General features: G+C 48.2%; 2 protein-coding genes across 2 annotated transcripts in view; one reads left to right on the plus strand and one right to left on the minus strand.

Annotated features, from left to right (window-relative positions):
- The window catches only part of mri1 (methylthioribose-1-phosphate isomerase 1), a 12,311-nt gene extending 10,397 nt beyond the window's left edge, over positions 1 to 1,914 (minus strand). Inside the window, exons 1-2 of the mRNA XM_084460389.1 lie at positions 1,599 to 1,914; positions 140 to 363 (exon numbers count right to left, since the gene is read on the minus strand). Of these exons, the coding sequence (XP_084316515.1) occupies positions 140 to 363; positions 1,599 to 1,730 (356 nt within the window). The 5' untranslated portion in view covers positions 1,731 to 1,914. The remainder of the gene's footprint in view (positions 1 to 139; positions 364 to 1,598) is intronic.
- A 1,273-nt stretch (positions 1,915 to 3,187) lies between these two features.
- Positions 3,188 to 11,448, plus strand: LOC311327339 (histidine ammonia-lyase-like; the record flags this gene model as incomplete). Its single annotated transcript, XM_084460373.1, has 20 exons — positions 3,188 to 3,434; positions 3,609 to 3,669; positions 3,914 to 3,938; positions 4,022 to 4,096; positions 4,188 to 4,260; positions 4,339 to 4,405; positions 4,778 to 4,815; positions 4,989 to 5,114; positions 5,365 to 5,486; positions 5,635 to 5,682; positions 6,259 to 6,406; positions 7,033 to 7,128; positions 7,230 to 7,288; positions 7,391 to 7,471; positions 7,922 to 7,987; positions 8,202 to 8,367; positions 9,150 to 9,284; positions 10,671 to 10,779; positions 10,871 to 10,940; positions 11,380 to 11,448. 20 exons carry the CDS (start codon positions 3,188 to 3,190, stop codon positions 11,446 to 11,448), a joined length of 1,881 nt encoding a protein of 626 aa, XP_084316499.1.
- Between the last annotated feature and the right edge of the window lie 4,225 nt (positions 11,449 to 15,673).

Here is a 15,673-nt window from a genome sequence, read left to right on the forward strand (position 1 = left end):
TCATTCATTGTCCCTCCTTCCTTCTCTCTCTCCCTCTCCTTCATTCTCTTCGTCCTGCTCAGCCTTCACCCATGCCCTCTCCCTCCCTCCCTCCCTCCCTCCTCCTCCTCTCTCCCTCCCTCCCTCTCTCCATCCCTACCTCTCTCTCAGCTGTTCCATGTTCTTCTCCATGCTCTCGTTCTCGGCGTACTCCATCAGCTCGCGGGCGGCACGCCCCATGTTGACGGCGGTCGGCCGCGCCGAGGTCAGGTGACACAGCGACTCCCGGATGAAGGTCACGGGGTCGTCGCCCCCGGCGCCTGCCCGCAGCTCCACCGCCAGGCTCAAGCAGCCCACGATGGCGATGGCCGGAGCGCCGCGCACCTGGGGGGGCGTTAAGAGTCAGCAGTGCGTCCTTCTCCGTCACACACACACACACACACGGCAGGACTAGACAACATGCTGCAGTGATATCATATGCATGATATCATATGTGAGATGACGAGCGTGGCGAGAGTCATCCATTGCACCCCTGAGACACACACGCACACACACCATGACATCATCCTCTTCTTATAGTAACATTCCATCACTGCACTACACACACACACACACACACACACACACACACACACACACACACACACACACACACACACACACACACACAGCTGAACTTGGGACTGACCGCTCACATCGTAATGCCTCGCACAAGCCCTTTCATTAAGATCGCGGGGTGTACTCGAATAATGTTTAATATCATACACCGCGATAACCCCGCATCGTGATGAAATTATATACACGTTTCTCAGTCAGCGGTTTCTCACGTGGCGACGGTGACCGCGAAGGAGTCCGTGTGTAGTCGGTGTCACCGAGGAACAAAAAAAACAACGAGGAACGAGTTCATTAATAATTCATATCCATCTTCACGGTGGAAGAGGAGGGGGGGGCGTTTTCACGGCGGGTGCGGGTACCCGGCACGCGGGTTTGTCGGTGGCACACATTATAAAAACGGTTAAACGGTAAATAATTGATGGACCCCCCGTGTCGTTTTTGAGAGATTCTGCTTAATTGGGCCAGCTGATCACGGTTAGCCTAACGTTACCCGTACACACACACACACACACACACACACACACACACACACACACACACACACACACACACACACAGGCTTCAGTCGTACTAAGGATCGACACCCTGTTTGACACAAAGACGCATCCGTAGCCAACGCGTACCATAACACACACCACAAACTAGCTAACAACACACGGGACTAACAACACACACACACACACACACACACACTTCAGTCGTACTAAGGATCGACACCCTGTTTGACACAAAGACGCATCCGTAGCCAACGCATACCATAACACACAACACAAACTAGCTAACAACACACGGGACTAACAACACACACACACACACACACACACACACACACACACACACACACACACACACACGAGGCAGATACTGCGTGAAGTGACACTGAAACCGCATGGAAATGGAAGAGCAGAGAGAAAGAGAGAGAGAGAGAAAGAGAGATAGAGAGAGAAAGAGAAAGAGAGCGGATAGCTAACAGCTAGCTAGAGAGAGAGAAGTGCGTTTCTTGCCTTCATGGACTTGATGGCGTCATACCCGTCCTGGACGGACCGGATCTCGTCGAACACCGTTTCGTGCGGTAGCAGCAGCTGGTTGAGGATCTGGAGGGAACCGGCCCGGTAACGGATCGCCTCGAGCGTCATGACCCGAACGGAGATGGTGGATCTGGTGGCTCACACACTCACACACACTCACACACGCTGGCGTGACAACGGCCCCGGAGGAGAGAGAGAGAGAGAGAGGGAGGGGGGAGGTTGGGATGAGAGGAGTGAGCGGGGGTTTGGGTGGGTAGGAAGAAAGGGCTGGAGAAATGAATACGAGCAGGGATGGAGGGAACACAGAGAGAGAGAGAGAGAGAGAGAGGGGGAAGCTTGGAAACCTTTCACACTGTCACAGCAAGGAACCACGTGTTCTCCCGGACAGGAAACACTCGCCTCCTCTCCTCCGCCGTCAACGCCCACCTCTCGCGCGATCTCCGGTTTGGTTTGTTGTAGCCGCGGATGTATTAAAGCAATACATCGCGATATTTGGATCTTTACAAACATGTCTGGCTAATTCTCCAATTAGATTGACTAAAAGTAAGATGAATCGTCCAAACAGTCTACTCAGGAGGATAATACATTGACATTTATTACCTTTTAAAACTTGCGCCCCCTGGACGCAGCATTCAGTCGAAGTGCACATGCGCAACGTTGTGCTTAAACAACACAGTAGTACTATAGGCTCTTTGCACAAGCTCCACTACTTCCTGAAATTCTACAGGCATCCTTATTTCCTGTCCTATACTATTGGATGGAAGTGATTAATCACTTCCATCCAATGGTATAGGACAGGAAATAAATATAAATTAAAACATAAATTATAAAACATGTCCAACTCTTCTCAAGGTAGGCTACCCATACTATTAGTGCACTTTCATAATTTCTTGAATCCTATCATTTTGCTAGTAGCCTAGTCCAGCCTCCCTGCTGGGCCGCGACACACACCCCAAAATAAAAGAACTGTATATTCAATGAAAATAACTGTATTCAATTCAATGCTGTTGGTCCGTTTTAGCTGTATGTGCAAAAGACTCCAATGCCGAGACAGACAACTCAGCCAACAGAGACAGACAGATAGACAGACAGACAGACAGACAGATAGACAGACAGACAGACAGACAGACAGACAGACAGACAGACAGACAGACAGACAGACAGACAGACAGGCAGACAGACAGACAGACAGACAACAGAGACACATAGACATGAGGTGGTGCAAACGAGAGATACACATTTAAATGTTAATGTTAAATTAAAATGGGGCTGTATTATAAAGCGTTACCAAATGTTTTTAATAAAATACATTGAATGAAAAAAATAGTCTTTCTTTCCCTGAAAAATCATCTAAGTGTTCCCTAGAGTTTGAGGGCCATGGATTACTGTGCCCTGGGACAAAAAAAGTTTGAGAAAGGCTGGGCTAGTCAACCCCAAGAACGCTACACCGTCAGGTGTGCATCTTGTGCATGGCATGCATCTGATTGGTTAAGGTTTGGGTGTGCGATGTAGGCCCTAGTGCCTTGGAGAACGACCGATGGTCAGTGCTGTATACCTGGTGCGTCATGCCTCGTTACACAGTGCACATTCGGGGCGAGAGGCTGACGGTGCCCTGTCGGGATACGACCGGTACTATCCAATGGCTTGGAAACGAGGCCTTGAAGCGCTACGCCAAGAACAAACCGGACACCGGGGGACTCGACGCCATAAAAGACATTCGGTTCATCGCGAGGAGGTGCCGGAGCTGGGAGCGGCTGAACGCGGATGACACCCTCGAGGATGTTCTGGAGGACAATGACTTTGTCGAACTTGGTAATTAAGCACAACGTGGGCATCTCTTAGATAAAGTTAATTCTTAGGATGAAGTTCTAGGGTTGTTATAATGAATGAATAAGATGGGCAACTCGTGGTCGTGCGTAATCGTGCGTAATCACCAAGCATATGTTCAGTAACGGTCTCCAGCGCATTGCTATCTTTTATTTTTAGTCATAGAAGGGGACAACATGTCTCCTGACTTCATCCCCTTCCACGTTGGAGTTTCCCACCTGTATCCTTCTCACACACCGCCCAGACTAATGGCGTTTGGATATTTGTAAAAGGTTATAGTTTAGGCCTACATCTCGGCGGCATTGCAAATGAGGGAAAACTCAATTGTCATCTGAGAATAAATAAAGGTTTGATGATGATGACATCGTTGATATGCATATTACATATCTCTCAACTATTTGTAAAAGGTTGGCATTGCACTGCGTACTTTACACTGTACAGTATGTCCTGAACACTATAAACAGATCACCATACCGAGAACCTGGAGATGTGAGTATCTATATATACAGTATCATTTTTCTGTTTCATTTTCTGAATTTTGGATACATGTCTGACCAGTATGATCTCTGCAGTACCTTTTCTTAGATGGCAACAGTCTGACTTCAGCAGACCTGGTCAACCTAGGAAGGGGAATGTATAAGATAAAGGTGATGATTAATGCGCTCCAGTGGCTGTCCTTAATGTGACTGGTTGATCTTTGAGTTACTCAATCATCCTCATCCATTTCCACATTTTCAGCTGACCACGGAGGCGGAAACCAAAGTTGCGCAAGCTAGGGAGCTCATTGACACCATTGTCAAAGAAAACAGAGGTATGATTAATGGTTAACCGGATTAAAGTACATTGATTAAATATTAAATACAACTGTATTTTCTTTCTTCTTCTCTAGTTGTCTATGGAGTCACTACAGGGTTTGGGAAATTGGCCCGAACGGTCATTCCTGTCAGCAAACTCAAGTGGGTGAATGTTTTGCTGTTTTTTTTTCTTTTGTTTTGGTATATTTACCTGAGTTCAGATGTTAGGTATAGGTACTGCATTTGTAACGCGCTCCCCTACAGTTGTTACACTGGCCCTACAGTTGTTACACTGGCCCGGAGCGCCATTCACACACCAATGGCGGCAGCTGCCATGCGAGGCGCTTGCCTGCTCATTGGGAGCAATTTGGGGTTCAGTGTCTTGCCCAAGGACACTTCGACAGGTAGTCAGGAGGAGCCGGGATTCGAACCACCGACCCTACGATCACTGAGCGACCTGCTCTACCAACTGAGCTATACCGCTATACAATAAATGTTGTTTATTTTGTTGACGTATGTTTTATTTCCCAACAGGGAGCTGCAGGAAAGCCTGTTGCGATCACACTCAGCAGGTGCGTGCCATTCTGGGTTTCAAAAACAACAACTAAACTCATCTGGGCCAAAATGTCCACCGAATGGAAAGTCTGTAGCGTTTCTGCAACTCATTGACCGAACTGGTAGGAGCTGGCTGCTAACTGATTATGTGTTGTGACTGCTGATACGTTTGTTATTGGTCTGACCGTAGGTGTGGGCAGTCCACTGAGCCCGGAGAGAACCCGCATGCTGCTGGCCCTGCGGATCAACGTCCTGGCCAAGGGTCACAGCGGAATCACCCCGGACACCCTGCACGCCATGATACAGGCTTTCAACGGTAAACTGACCGATGGCCGCGTCATCTATCAGTTCAGTGAATAAAACACGACGATGAAGAGCACTTTACGTCTAAGATAAATGTCAAATGTTGGTCAAGTCACCGTGTTCTTTCTGATCTTCAACAAAGATTTAATTTCTGTCCTCTGCTTTGGGACTTCCTGAACCCTGAACTTTGACCTCAGGCTGACCTCTCCTTTAAGACTCCCGTCCGTGTTTGGGGTCTCTCACCTCTCTGCTTCTCCCAGCAGCCTCCTGCCTGCCCTGGGTCCCAGAGAAGGGGACCGTGGCCCCCCTGTCTCACCTGGCGCTGGGGCTCATGGGAGAGGGCCAGATGTGGTCGCCCAAGAGCGGATGGGCCGGCGCCAAACATGTAAAGAGTCACACCGTCGCCGTCACTTTTCAACGGGCGTCGCGTAATCCCACGTCCCCGGTGTTGTGACACAGGACGAGAGGTCCCGTAGGAACTCGCTTCTCTCTGACCCTTGTTTTGTCTTTACTCCCTTTCCATCTCGGCCCAGGTCCTGGAAGCTCACGGACTGAAGCCCATATCGCTCCAGCCTAAGGAGGTACAACGCACGGCACAACGGCACATTCACGCACACACAGACACACACCAGTGTTTGCCATGTCTCTCCTATGATGTTATTAGCCTCTCTTACTCTGAAAATGTAATTTAATGTTATTTATTGCTTTATAAATGTTCTTAGCCGGTAGACAAACGACAAAAGAGCTTGCTCGATCGCCTTGTTGAGAGGGGTCAGGGAATTTTTTACAGCTCACTTATCTGGCCCCCGGGTGATTACTGTTTTTTTGCTTCCCTCTGGAATATGTAGGGGTGGGACGTCTGCCCACCTCCCTTGTTCTCTGTAAAGCGCATTGTGTTGCCTCTGGGTATGAAATGCGCCATACAAATAAAGCTTTGATTGATTGATTGATTGATTGATTGAACGCGACCAATGTCACCCATTCTCTTTCACGTTGTCTTGATTTTTCGAATCTACGATTCCCACCTCTCTCTTTTGCGCACAGGTGTCCGAAAACAACATCTAAATCAATCTGCGAACTGTTCCTGCTTTTTCCTGGACCTTCCACATTCAACTTCCACATGCCCATATTCTAGGTTTCATGTCACTTACCCATAGGGCATTGCTCTGATCGACGGGACCCAGATGATCACGTCCCTCGGGGCGGAGGCCGTGGAGCGGGCGGAGGCCATCGCCAGGCAGGCCGACGTCATCGCCGCCCTCACCCTGGAGGTGCTGAAGGGAACCAACAAGGCTTTCGACAGCGGTGAGATGGGGGGGGGGGTAGACCTGGTCCAGGGCGATATCCTACAGATAACGCCCTGTTACTCTCAATGCAATTTACCTATGAATGCGCTTCCTCGGCCCGCTCGTCCGAGTCTACAGACAAAACCGTTTCGTTACTCACCAAAGTAAACACATCGTTGGAAAGATGAAAGCCTTTTCTCCGAGGTCGCTACAGTTTGTAGTCCCGCACCTTTCAAATAAAAGGCAAATTTGTACACTTAAATGGCTAATATCCACAGCGCATCGACTGTATTCTTCTACCGGCGATTCGGCGCTCTCCGCTTTGTTTAGCCTACTCACTGCTGCCGCCCATGTTGGGGATGATGCATTACATTACATTATTTACATGTTTTATTTACATGTTTTAAATGTTAAAATTTGCCATAGTTAAAAATAATAATAATAATAATAATAATAATGTTCTCCCGCTAATCAGATGCCTCAACGCGAGTCTCTCAACACCATTTAAGATGTAATGCAGGGGGAGGGGATACGGCTCAGTCACTGATGCTGCTTCTAACCCCGCATCGTTCATCACTCCTCTCACGCTCTCCCCCTCTCCTCTCTACCCCCCCCCGTCCCCCCCGTCCCCATCCCCTGCTCTAGACGTCCATGCGCTGCGTCCCCACCCGGGACAGGTTGAGGTGGCCAAGCGCTTCCGCTCCCTGCTGGACTCGGATCATCACCCCTCGCAGATTGCCGGTGAACGAGACGATCCTTATACATAGAACACGGTTTACTAACCGCCATCATGTTTTGTCACGACCCCCCTGTCCCCACCGTGTCTCATCTGTGTTTCCCAGAGAGCCATCGGTTCTGTGACAGAGTCCAGGACGCCTACACCATGCGCTGCTGTCCTCAGGTGTGACCTATCGGGGAGAACTACAAACATGGCCGACGCTGGCTGACTGCCTGGCAGCCCAGGAGTTGATCGCTCTCCGCCTCCTCTTTTCTCTGTCGACAGGTCCACGGGGTCGTCAATGACACAATAGCCTTCGTCAAGAACATAATCAACACAGAGATCAACAGTGCCACTGACAACCATGTATCCTTAGTGTCTATATATTCTGCAGTCACATATGTAAATGGTAAATGGACTGCACTTATATAGCGCTTTTCCACCTTAGCGGCACTCAAAGCGCTTTACAATGGCCTCTCATTCACCCATTCACACACACACACACACCAATGGTGGCAGCTGCCATGCAAGGTGCTAACCTGCTCATTGGGAGCAATTTGGGATTAGGTGTCTTGCTCAAGGACTCTTCGACATGTGGACAGTCGGAGCTGGGATTCGAACCACTGACCCTTCGATCACTGAACGACCCGCTCTACCAACTGAGCTACAGCCGCCCCCCATGTAGCTATTACCCGGTATAACATAGTTATAACATAGTCATACAAAATCGTAATCATTTGGTCTTCGCACACTGGAGTGTTAATTAACTGCGCCACTCATCCATCGCAGTTTGATCTTTAATGGCTGCGTCATCAGATGGTGATTGCAGAGAGAGGAGAGACCATCTTAGGAGGGAACTTCCATGGAGAATACCCAGCAAAGGTGAGGACAGAACACGCTAGCTAGCTTTTCAGCAGCGTAGCTGGTTAGAACAGCGGTTGGGAGTACGAGGACCTGAGTTCGAGACCCGGTGCGGCCGAGGCAGGGTGCCTGTTGGGAAAAAAAAAACACGAGTTGACATGGGTTAGTGTGTTGTTTGTTTTTTGTGGCACATTGTTTTCTTGTTTCTCTCTCGCTCCCTCCTCTCGCCGTCTAGGCGTTGGACTTCCTGGCCATCGCGGTTCACGAGCTGGCGTCCATCAGCGAGCGTCGGATCGAGCGTCTGTGCAACCCGTCTCTGAGCGAGCTGCCCGCCTTCCTGGTCAAAGACGGCGGCCTCAACTCCGGCTTCATGATCGCCCACTGCACCGCCGCGTCCCTGGGTTAGTGTGACCTAGGAAGGCTGATAAACGCCACAGTACCTTCCCCTGTGTCTGAAACCCACGGTCTCTCTATGGGAGACAACACAGCAGCTTTGCTCACTGTAAATACACACTGTAAATACACCCTGTAAATACACACTGTAAATACACACTGTTAATACACCCTAATAATACACCCTGTAAATACACACTGTAAATACACCCTGTAAATACACCCAGTAATACACCCTGTAAATACACACTGTAAATACACCCTGATAATACACCCTGTTAATACACCCTAATAATACACCCTGTAAATACACACTGTAAATACACCCTGTAAATACACCCTGTAAATACACACTGTTAATACACCCTGTAATACACCCTGTAAATACGCTCTATAAATACACCCTGTAAATACACCCTGTAAATAAGCTCTATAAATACACACTGATAATACACCCTGTAAATACACACTGATAATACACCCTGTAAATACACATTGTAAATACACCCTGTAAATACACACTGATAATACACCCTGTAAATAAGCTCTATAAATACACACTGATAATACATCCTGTTAATACACCCTATAAATACGCTCTATAAATACACCCTGTAAATACACCCTGTAAATACGCTCTATAAATACACACTGTTATACACCCCATAATACACCCTGTAAATACACCCTGTAATACTCCCGTTAATACTCAATGTAATACACACTGTAATACACCCTGTAAATACACACTGTAACACACCCTGTTAATACGCCCTGTTCCCACGCGTAGTTTCGGAGAACAAGGTCCTGTGCCACCCCTCGTCCGCCGACCCCCTGTCCTCCAGCGCGGCCGCAGAGGACCAGGTGTCCATGGGGGGCTGGGCGGCCAGGAAGGCCCTGCAGGTGGTGGAACACGTAGAGCAAGGTAGGCTGGCGGGGGGGACCCACACTACTGTATAGACCCACATGCTCCTCCACACGCTCCTCTCAGACTACTGTATAGGCCCACACGCTCCTCCACACGCTCCTCCACACGCTCCTCCACACGCTCCTCTCAGACTACTGTATAGACCCACACGCTCCTCTCAGACTACTGTATAGATCCACACGCTCCTCTCAGACTACTGTATAGACCCACACGCTCCTCTCAGACTACTGTATAGACCCACACGCTCCTCCACACGCTCCTCTCAGACTACTGTATAGACCCACACGCTCCTCTCAGACTACTGTATAGACCCACACGCTCCTCTCATACTACTGTATAGACCCACACGCTCCTCTCAGACTACTGTATAGTCCCACACGCTCCTCTCAGACTACTGTATAGACCCACACGCTCCTCTCAGACTACTGTATAGACCCACACGCTCCTCTCAGACTACTGTATAGGCCCACACGCTCCTCTCAGACTACTGTATAGGCCCACACGCTCCTCTCAGACTACTGTATAGGCCCACACGCTCCTCCACACGCTCCTCTCAGACTACTGTATAGACCCACACGCTCCTCTCAGACTACTGTATAGGCCCACACGCTCCTCTCAGACTACTGTATAGACCCACACGCTCCTCCACACGCTCCTCTCAGACTACTGTATAGACCCACACGCTCCTCTCAGACTACTGTATAGACCCACACGCTCCTCCACACGCTCCTCTCAGACTACTGTATAGGCCCACACGCTCCTCCACACGCTCCTCTCAGACTACTGTAGAGACCCACACGCTCCTCTCAGACTACTATATAGACCCACACGCTCCTCTCAGACTACTGTATAGACCCACACGCTCCTCTCAGACTACTGTATAGGCCCACACGCTCCTCTCAGACTACTGTATAGACCCACACGCTCCTCCACACGCTCCTCTCAGACTACTGTATAGGCCCACACGCTCCTCCACACGCTCCTCTCAGACTACTGTAGAGACCCACACGCTCCTCTCAGACTACTGTATAGGCCCACACGCTCCTCTCAGACTACTGTATAGACCCACACGCTCCTCTCAGACTACTGTATAGACCCACAAGGGGGGTCTATCGGGTTAAGCTGCTCACGTTAAGCTACTCAAGCGACTCTTCTTCTCTGACACGTTTCTTTGCAGCTGTGTTAGTTCCTATGTTTTCGTGTGAATGCGACGTAAGGTAACAGGCAGTGTTTTTACTGAGACAAAGCTGGGCTGAGTTTCCCAGAGGCATCGTAGCGCTACGTTCATCGTAAGCTACGGCGTTCATCGTAGCGCTACGATGCCTCTGGGAAACTCAGCCTGGTCGGTCCGTCCACCGTCCGACCGACCGCCTCTCTTCTCAGTCCTGTCCATCGAGCTGCTGGCCGCCTGCCAGGGCGTGGAGTTCGTCCGGCCCCTGAGAAGCACCGCCCCCCTGGAGGAGGTCTATGAGCTGGTGCGCCGCGTGGTCCAGTGAGTTTTAACGGACGCTACGCAACCTTCAGTCGTCTGAAACGTCCCGACGGGCTGGTCGTTTATCCGCTGTCCCTTGTCCCCGTTACAGGCCCTGGATCAAGGACAGGTTCATGTCCCCGGACATCGAGGCGGTCCACCGTCTTCTCCTGGACCAGAAGGCAAGTGTGGCGCCACATTGAGCCTGCGTCTTAACCAAACGGACGTTCAGAGGACGTACGACAGCGGACGATGTGACGAGACGAATACATGCATGATGTAATTGTCTCTCTGGTGTAGTGTATAGCCATGTTTCCATCCACTTGTCAATCGAATTGTGTGAGGATCGCTAAAAATATGAATGCGAATAAAGCCGGCGAACGTGCGTTTCCATCTAGAGCTTAAAATCGGATAAAGCATTTATCACAAAAGGCTTTTATCGAACAAGAGAAAATCCGACGAGATCGACAGTACAAACGTTTTGTCGATTTTCATGATTTTTAATCGAATTTTACTGTTTCCATAAGGCATTTTTAATTCGATACAACTTAATTCGCATAAAACGTGTGGATGGAAACATGGCTTATGTGCTCTCATGGTCTTTCTGACCCCCTGGTCTAGGTGTGGGAGGTGGTCCAGCCCTACGTAGACAAGTACGACGCAGAGCACAGAACAGGACAAGATCCCTGAGTCTCACCCCAGATCTCCCACCCGCATCACCACGGAAACAGGCCCGTCGAGAGTCCAACTGTCACCTCAACTGTTTTCATACATTGTAATACGCTGTAATAGTAATCACCATAATGTAATACACTGTAGTACTTATCACACTGTAATGTAATACTAATCACTATAATGTGATACACTGTAATACTAATCACTACAATGTAATACGCTGTAATACTAATCACTATAATGTAATACACTGTAATACTAATCACTATAATGTAATACGCTGTAATACTAATCACTATAATGTAATACACTGTAGTACTTATCACACTGTAATGTAATACACTGTAATACCATCACTATATCGCAGAGGTGTGGACTCGAGTCACATGACTTGGACTCGAATCAGACTCGAGTCATGAATTCATGACTACATGTGCTTAGCGGCTAGAAATAATAACCTGGATCATCTCTTTAAATGGACTCGAAAGGACTTGACAGTTTTGGACTTGTGACTTGACTTGTCTGTCTTGACTTGAGACTTACTTGGGACTTGCAAATCAATGACTTTGTCCCACCTCTGCTATATGGGCTGTCATTTTATATTTTCAGCAAGGACTTTTCACAAACCCACCGATAAGGGAGAAAAGATACAGAACAAATGTTGTCTAGTACAAGATTCCCCTAGTAACATGTAAAAGTGGATCTACCGTACTTAAATATTCTTGATTATTACAAGGGATGTGTGATAAATGCTCATTTATATGCTAACTAAAATAATATTTATCCCATCTTCTGCTAGCCCTTTAAAGATGTAGAATTGAATTCTAGCTATTTCAGATTAAGAAAATGATCAAAAATGACTGTAATATACATAAAGCCACATTTTCTCAATATATATATATATATATATAGAGAGAGAGAGAGAGAGAGAACATTTGGCTTTATGTTTATATATATATACTAATAAAAAGTACATAAATTGGATTTGGTTTGTTTTTTTGTTCCTGTATACTTGTGGTACCTCCTTAGAGTAATATCCCATCATTCATAAAGCCCCAGCTGCTTCCTCTTCCCTGTAGGCTTTTCAGGGACAGGACGTCAGCAGATAACTTCCAAAACGCAGCCCAGAACTGCCCAAAGAAAAACAGCTTCTGACTAAATACGTAACGTATCTTCTGAGAACTGCACAAATCGATAACTTTACTTCAAAGTGCTCAGTTTCTACGTGTGTTCATTTGCATGACTATGGCCCTTCAAGACTGCGTTGAACATTGGCCTGACAGTGTGCAATTTTGCATGAATCGTTAAATGGAATGCAGTGTGTGTGAACCATGGATGTGAACCTCATCGCCTCAGACTGACATCGTCATACAATTGTCCAAGCAAAATGAGAGCCCCCCAAATACCTCATTCAGCTGAACAGGCGCTGAATTTTGCATAAATAGTTATGTATTGAATTGTAGACAGAAATGAAATGGAAAGAAATAGCCAAAAATGCAACCATTTTATCCCATATAGTAATAAAATAAAATAAAAAAGGCTCTTCAAGTTTTTAAATAGCTTGCTAGCTAGTTATACACAACAACAACAACAACAAAAGTCATTGAATTGACCAATTAATGCGCGACACATTTTTCGGTCATTTTAATACAACCATCCCCCCCCAGACAACATCATCAGTATACAATTTAACAGTTCATATATATCAGACATTTTCCATCACCTCTGAACACACGCGCGCCAAAGCATCTGCATATGAAAAATAGAGCCCTAGCCAACGCTGCGTATTTCACCATGAACACGTCATACTTGGAGCTGATTGCCAGTGGGGCTACATGGCGTGACGGGCGGGTAGCGCAGCGATACGACAGACCAGCTTCCACACGGGCGCCTTAAATACTAACTAAACACCAGAGCATGTAGTGTTGCTCATCTTTGGAGGGAGAGAGAGAGAGAGAGAGAGAGAGAGAGAGAGGGGGCGGGGCGGAGAGAAAGAGGGACAAAGAGACATATGGAAAGTACAGAGTGACCGTGAAAGAGAGGGGGAAGAGAAAAGAGTGTTGAGAGAAAGAGGAGAGGCTGTGAGTGTTAGACGGAACACGGCCTGAGTGAAAGACGAAGCACAATAGGCCAAGTTTCACCATCTGTCGCCACGACGACAGTGTTTTAGTACCGGCATGCTGATCGGACTGTTGTCGTGACAACGGGGCGGGAGTCAAGGGGGCAGCAGGTCTAGAGCCGGAATGTGCTGCTGGCCTTTTAACGTAGTGTGTGTGTGTCTGTGTGTGTGAGTGTCTCTGTGTGTCTGTGTGTGTGAGTGTGTGTGTGAGTGTGTCTGTGAGTGTCTGTGTGTGTGAGTGTCTCTGTGTGTGTGAGTGTGTCTGTGTGTGTCTGTGTGTGTGTGTGAGTGTGTGTGTGTGTGTGAGTGTATCTGTGAGTGTCTGTGTGTGTGAGGGTGTCTGTGTGTGTCTCTGTGTGTCTGTGTGTGTGAGTGTCTGTGTGTGTGAGTGTCTGTGTGTGTGTGTGTCTGTGTGTGTGTGTTGGGGGGTGGGGAACCCTCGGCCCAGAAAGAGTGAAAGGTTACTGACTCTACAGGCCTCTGTTGAAGGGAGAGAGAGAAGGAGGGGTCTTAGCAGATCACTGGGGATTGAGAGCCACACCAGGGCAATATAACCCAGATTAAGTCAATATCTCAACACTGGGTGGGATTAGAGAGAAACCCAGACCCCACTCTGCCGTCCTCTGACCTAGAAACACACACACACACACACACACACACACACAACCCCCCTGTGGTGTAGGTCCCTCAACGGCCGTTCTCCGTGACGATGGGAGCTCTAATCCCTGTTAGATTCCGGATGAGCAGCAGATTACTGTAATCTGGGAATACCAGCTGCAGACAGATTACATGAAGATCATTATACACAGACGCACGCACACACAATATGGGGGGGGGGGGGGTTTAAGACACCCCCGGACCAGGAGTCACACACACTTTCATAAGAGACACAAACACACACACACACACCCGTGAAGCTAGCCGACACCCTCGCTATGGAGATGGTTTCAATCCTCGCTAAACCTGGGGAAAACTGGCAACCATCTTCGTATGACACGATTATCCAGAACAAAGAGAAAGACGAGAGAGAGACTCTGTATCCTACATCTGTTTACAAAACAAAAACAACAAAAAACTGTTCCCCATGCTGTTATATTATTAACTGAATTGTTGTTAGATGGTTTTGATTGTATTGTTGACATTTTTATAATATACGTTAATTTATTATTAATTGTCAAAGTTAATAATTTTCTTTACTGCTTTGGCAGCATAGGTTTTTACACTTGTCATGCCAATAAAGCTTATTTGAGAGAGAGAGAGAGAGAGAGAGAGAGTGAGAGAAAGGGAGAGAGAGAGCGAGTGAGAGAAAGGGAGAGAGAGAGAGAGGTGAAGAGTTAAGGGGTGTTTTGCACTGTTAATATCGTTTTGTTTAGTGTTTTAGCTTTCAACGTGCAAATGAAGCCTCTCTCTTTCAATCTCAACAGCAGAACAACTACCACTGATTATCACGGGTTTACACACACACACACACACAAACACACACACACACACACACACACACACACACACACACACACACACACACACACACACAAGATACTGGGAAGATAAAGACAAGCATGAGCTGAGGAGAGAAAGAGAGAGAGAGAGAGAGAGGGGGGAAGGGGAGAGGGAGAGAGAGAGAGAGAGAGAGAGAGAGGGGAAGGGAGAGAGAGAGAGGGGAAGGGGAGAGGGAGAGGGAGAGAGAGAGAGGGGAAGGGAGAGAGAGAGAGGGGAAGGGGAGAGGGAGAGGGAGAGAGAGAGAGGGGAAGGGGAGAGGGGAGAGAGAGAGAGGGGAAGGGGAGAGGGAGAGAGAGAGAGAAGGGAAGGGGAGAGAGAGCAGCATACTGTAGGATGACAATGCTAAAGGTGCTTGGAGGTCCTGTGAGAGAGTGTGTGTATGCTTGTGTGTGTGTGTGTGTGTGTGTGTGTGTGTGCGTCTTCGGAGCTGTGAGAGAACAGTGTTCCAGCCAGTCCTGCGGCTCCTCTCCTCTCCTCTCCTCTCCTCTCCTCTCCTCTCCTCTCCTCTCCTCTCCTCTCCTCTCCTCTCCTCTCCTCTCCTCCCATCTTCAAACAGTGCGTCTTCTCTTCAGAGACTCCATCTGTGGAACGGAGAGAGGAGGCGGAGGAGAGAGAGAGAGA

Source organism: Borostomias antarcticus (assembly GCF_949987555.1).
Source record: "Borostomias antarcticus genome assembly, chromosome: 31".
In the NCBI taxonomy this organism is placed as follows: Eukaryota; Metazoa; Chordata; class Actinopteri; order Stomiiformes; family Stomiidae; genus Borostomias; species Borostomias antarcticus.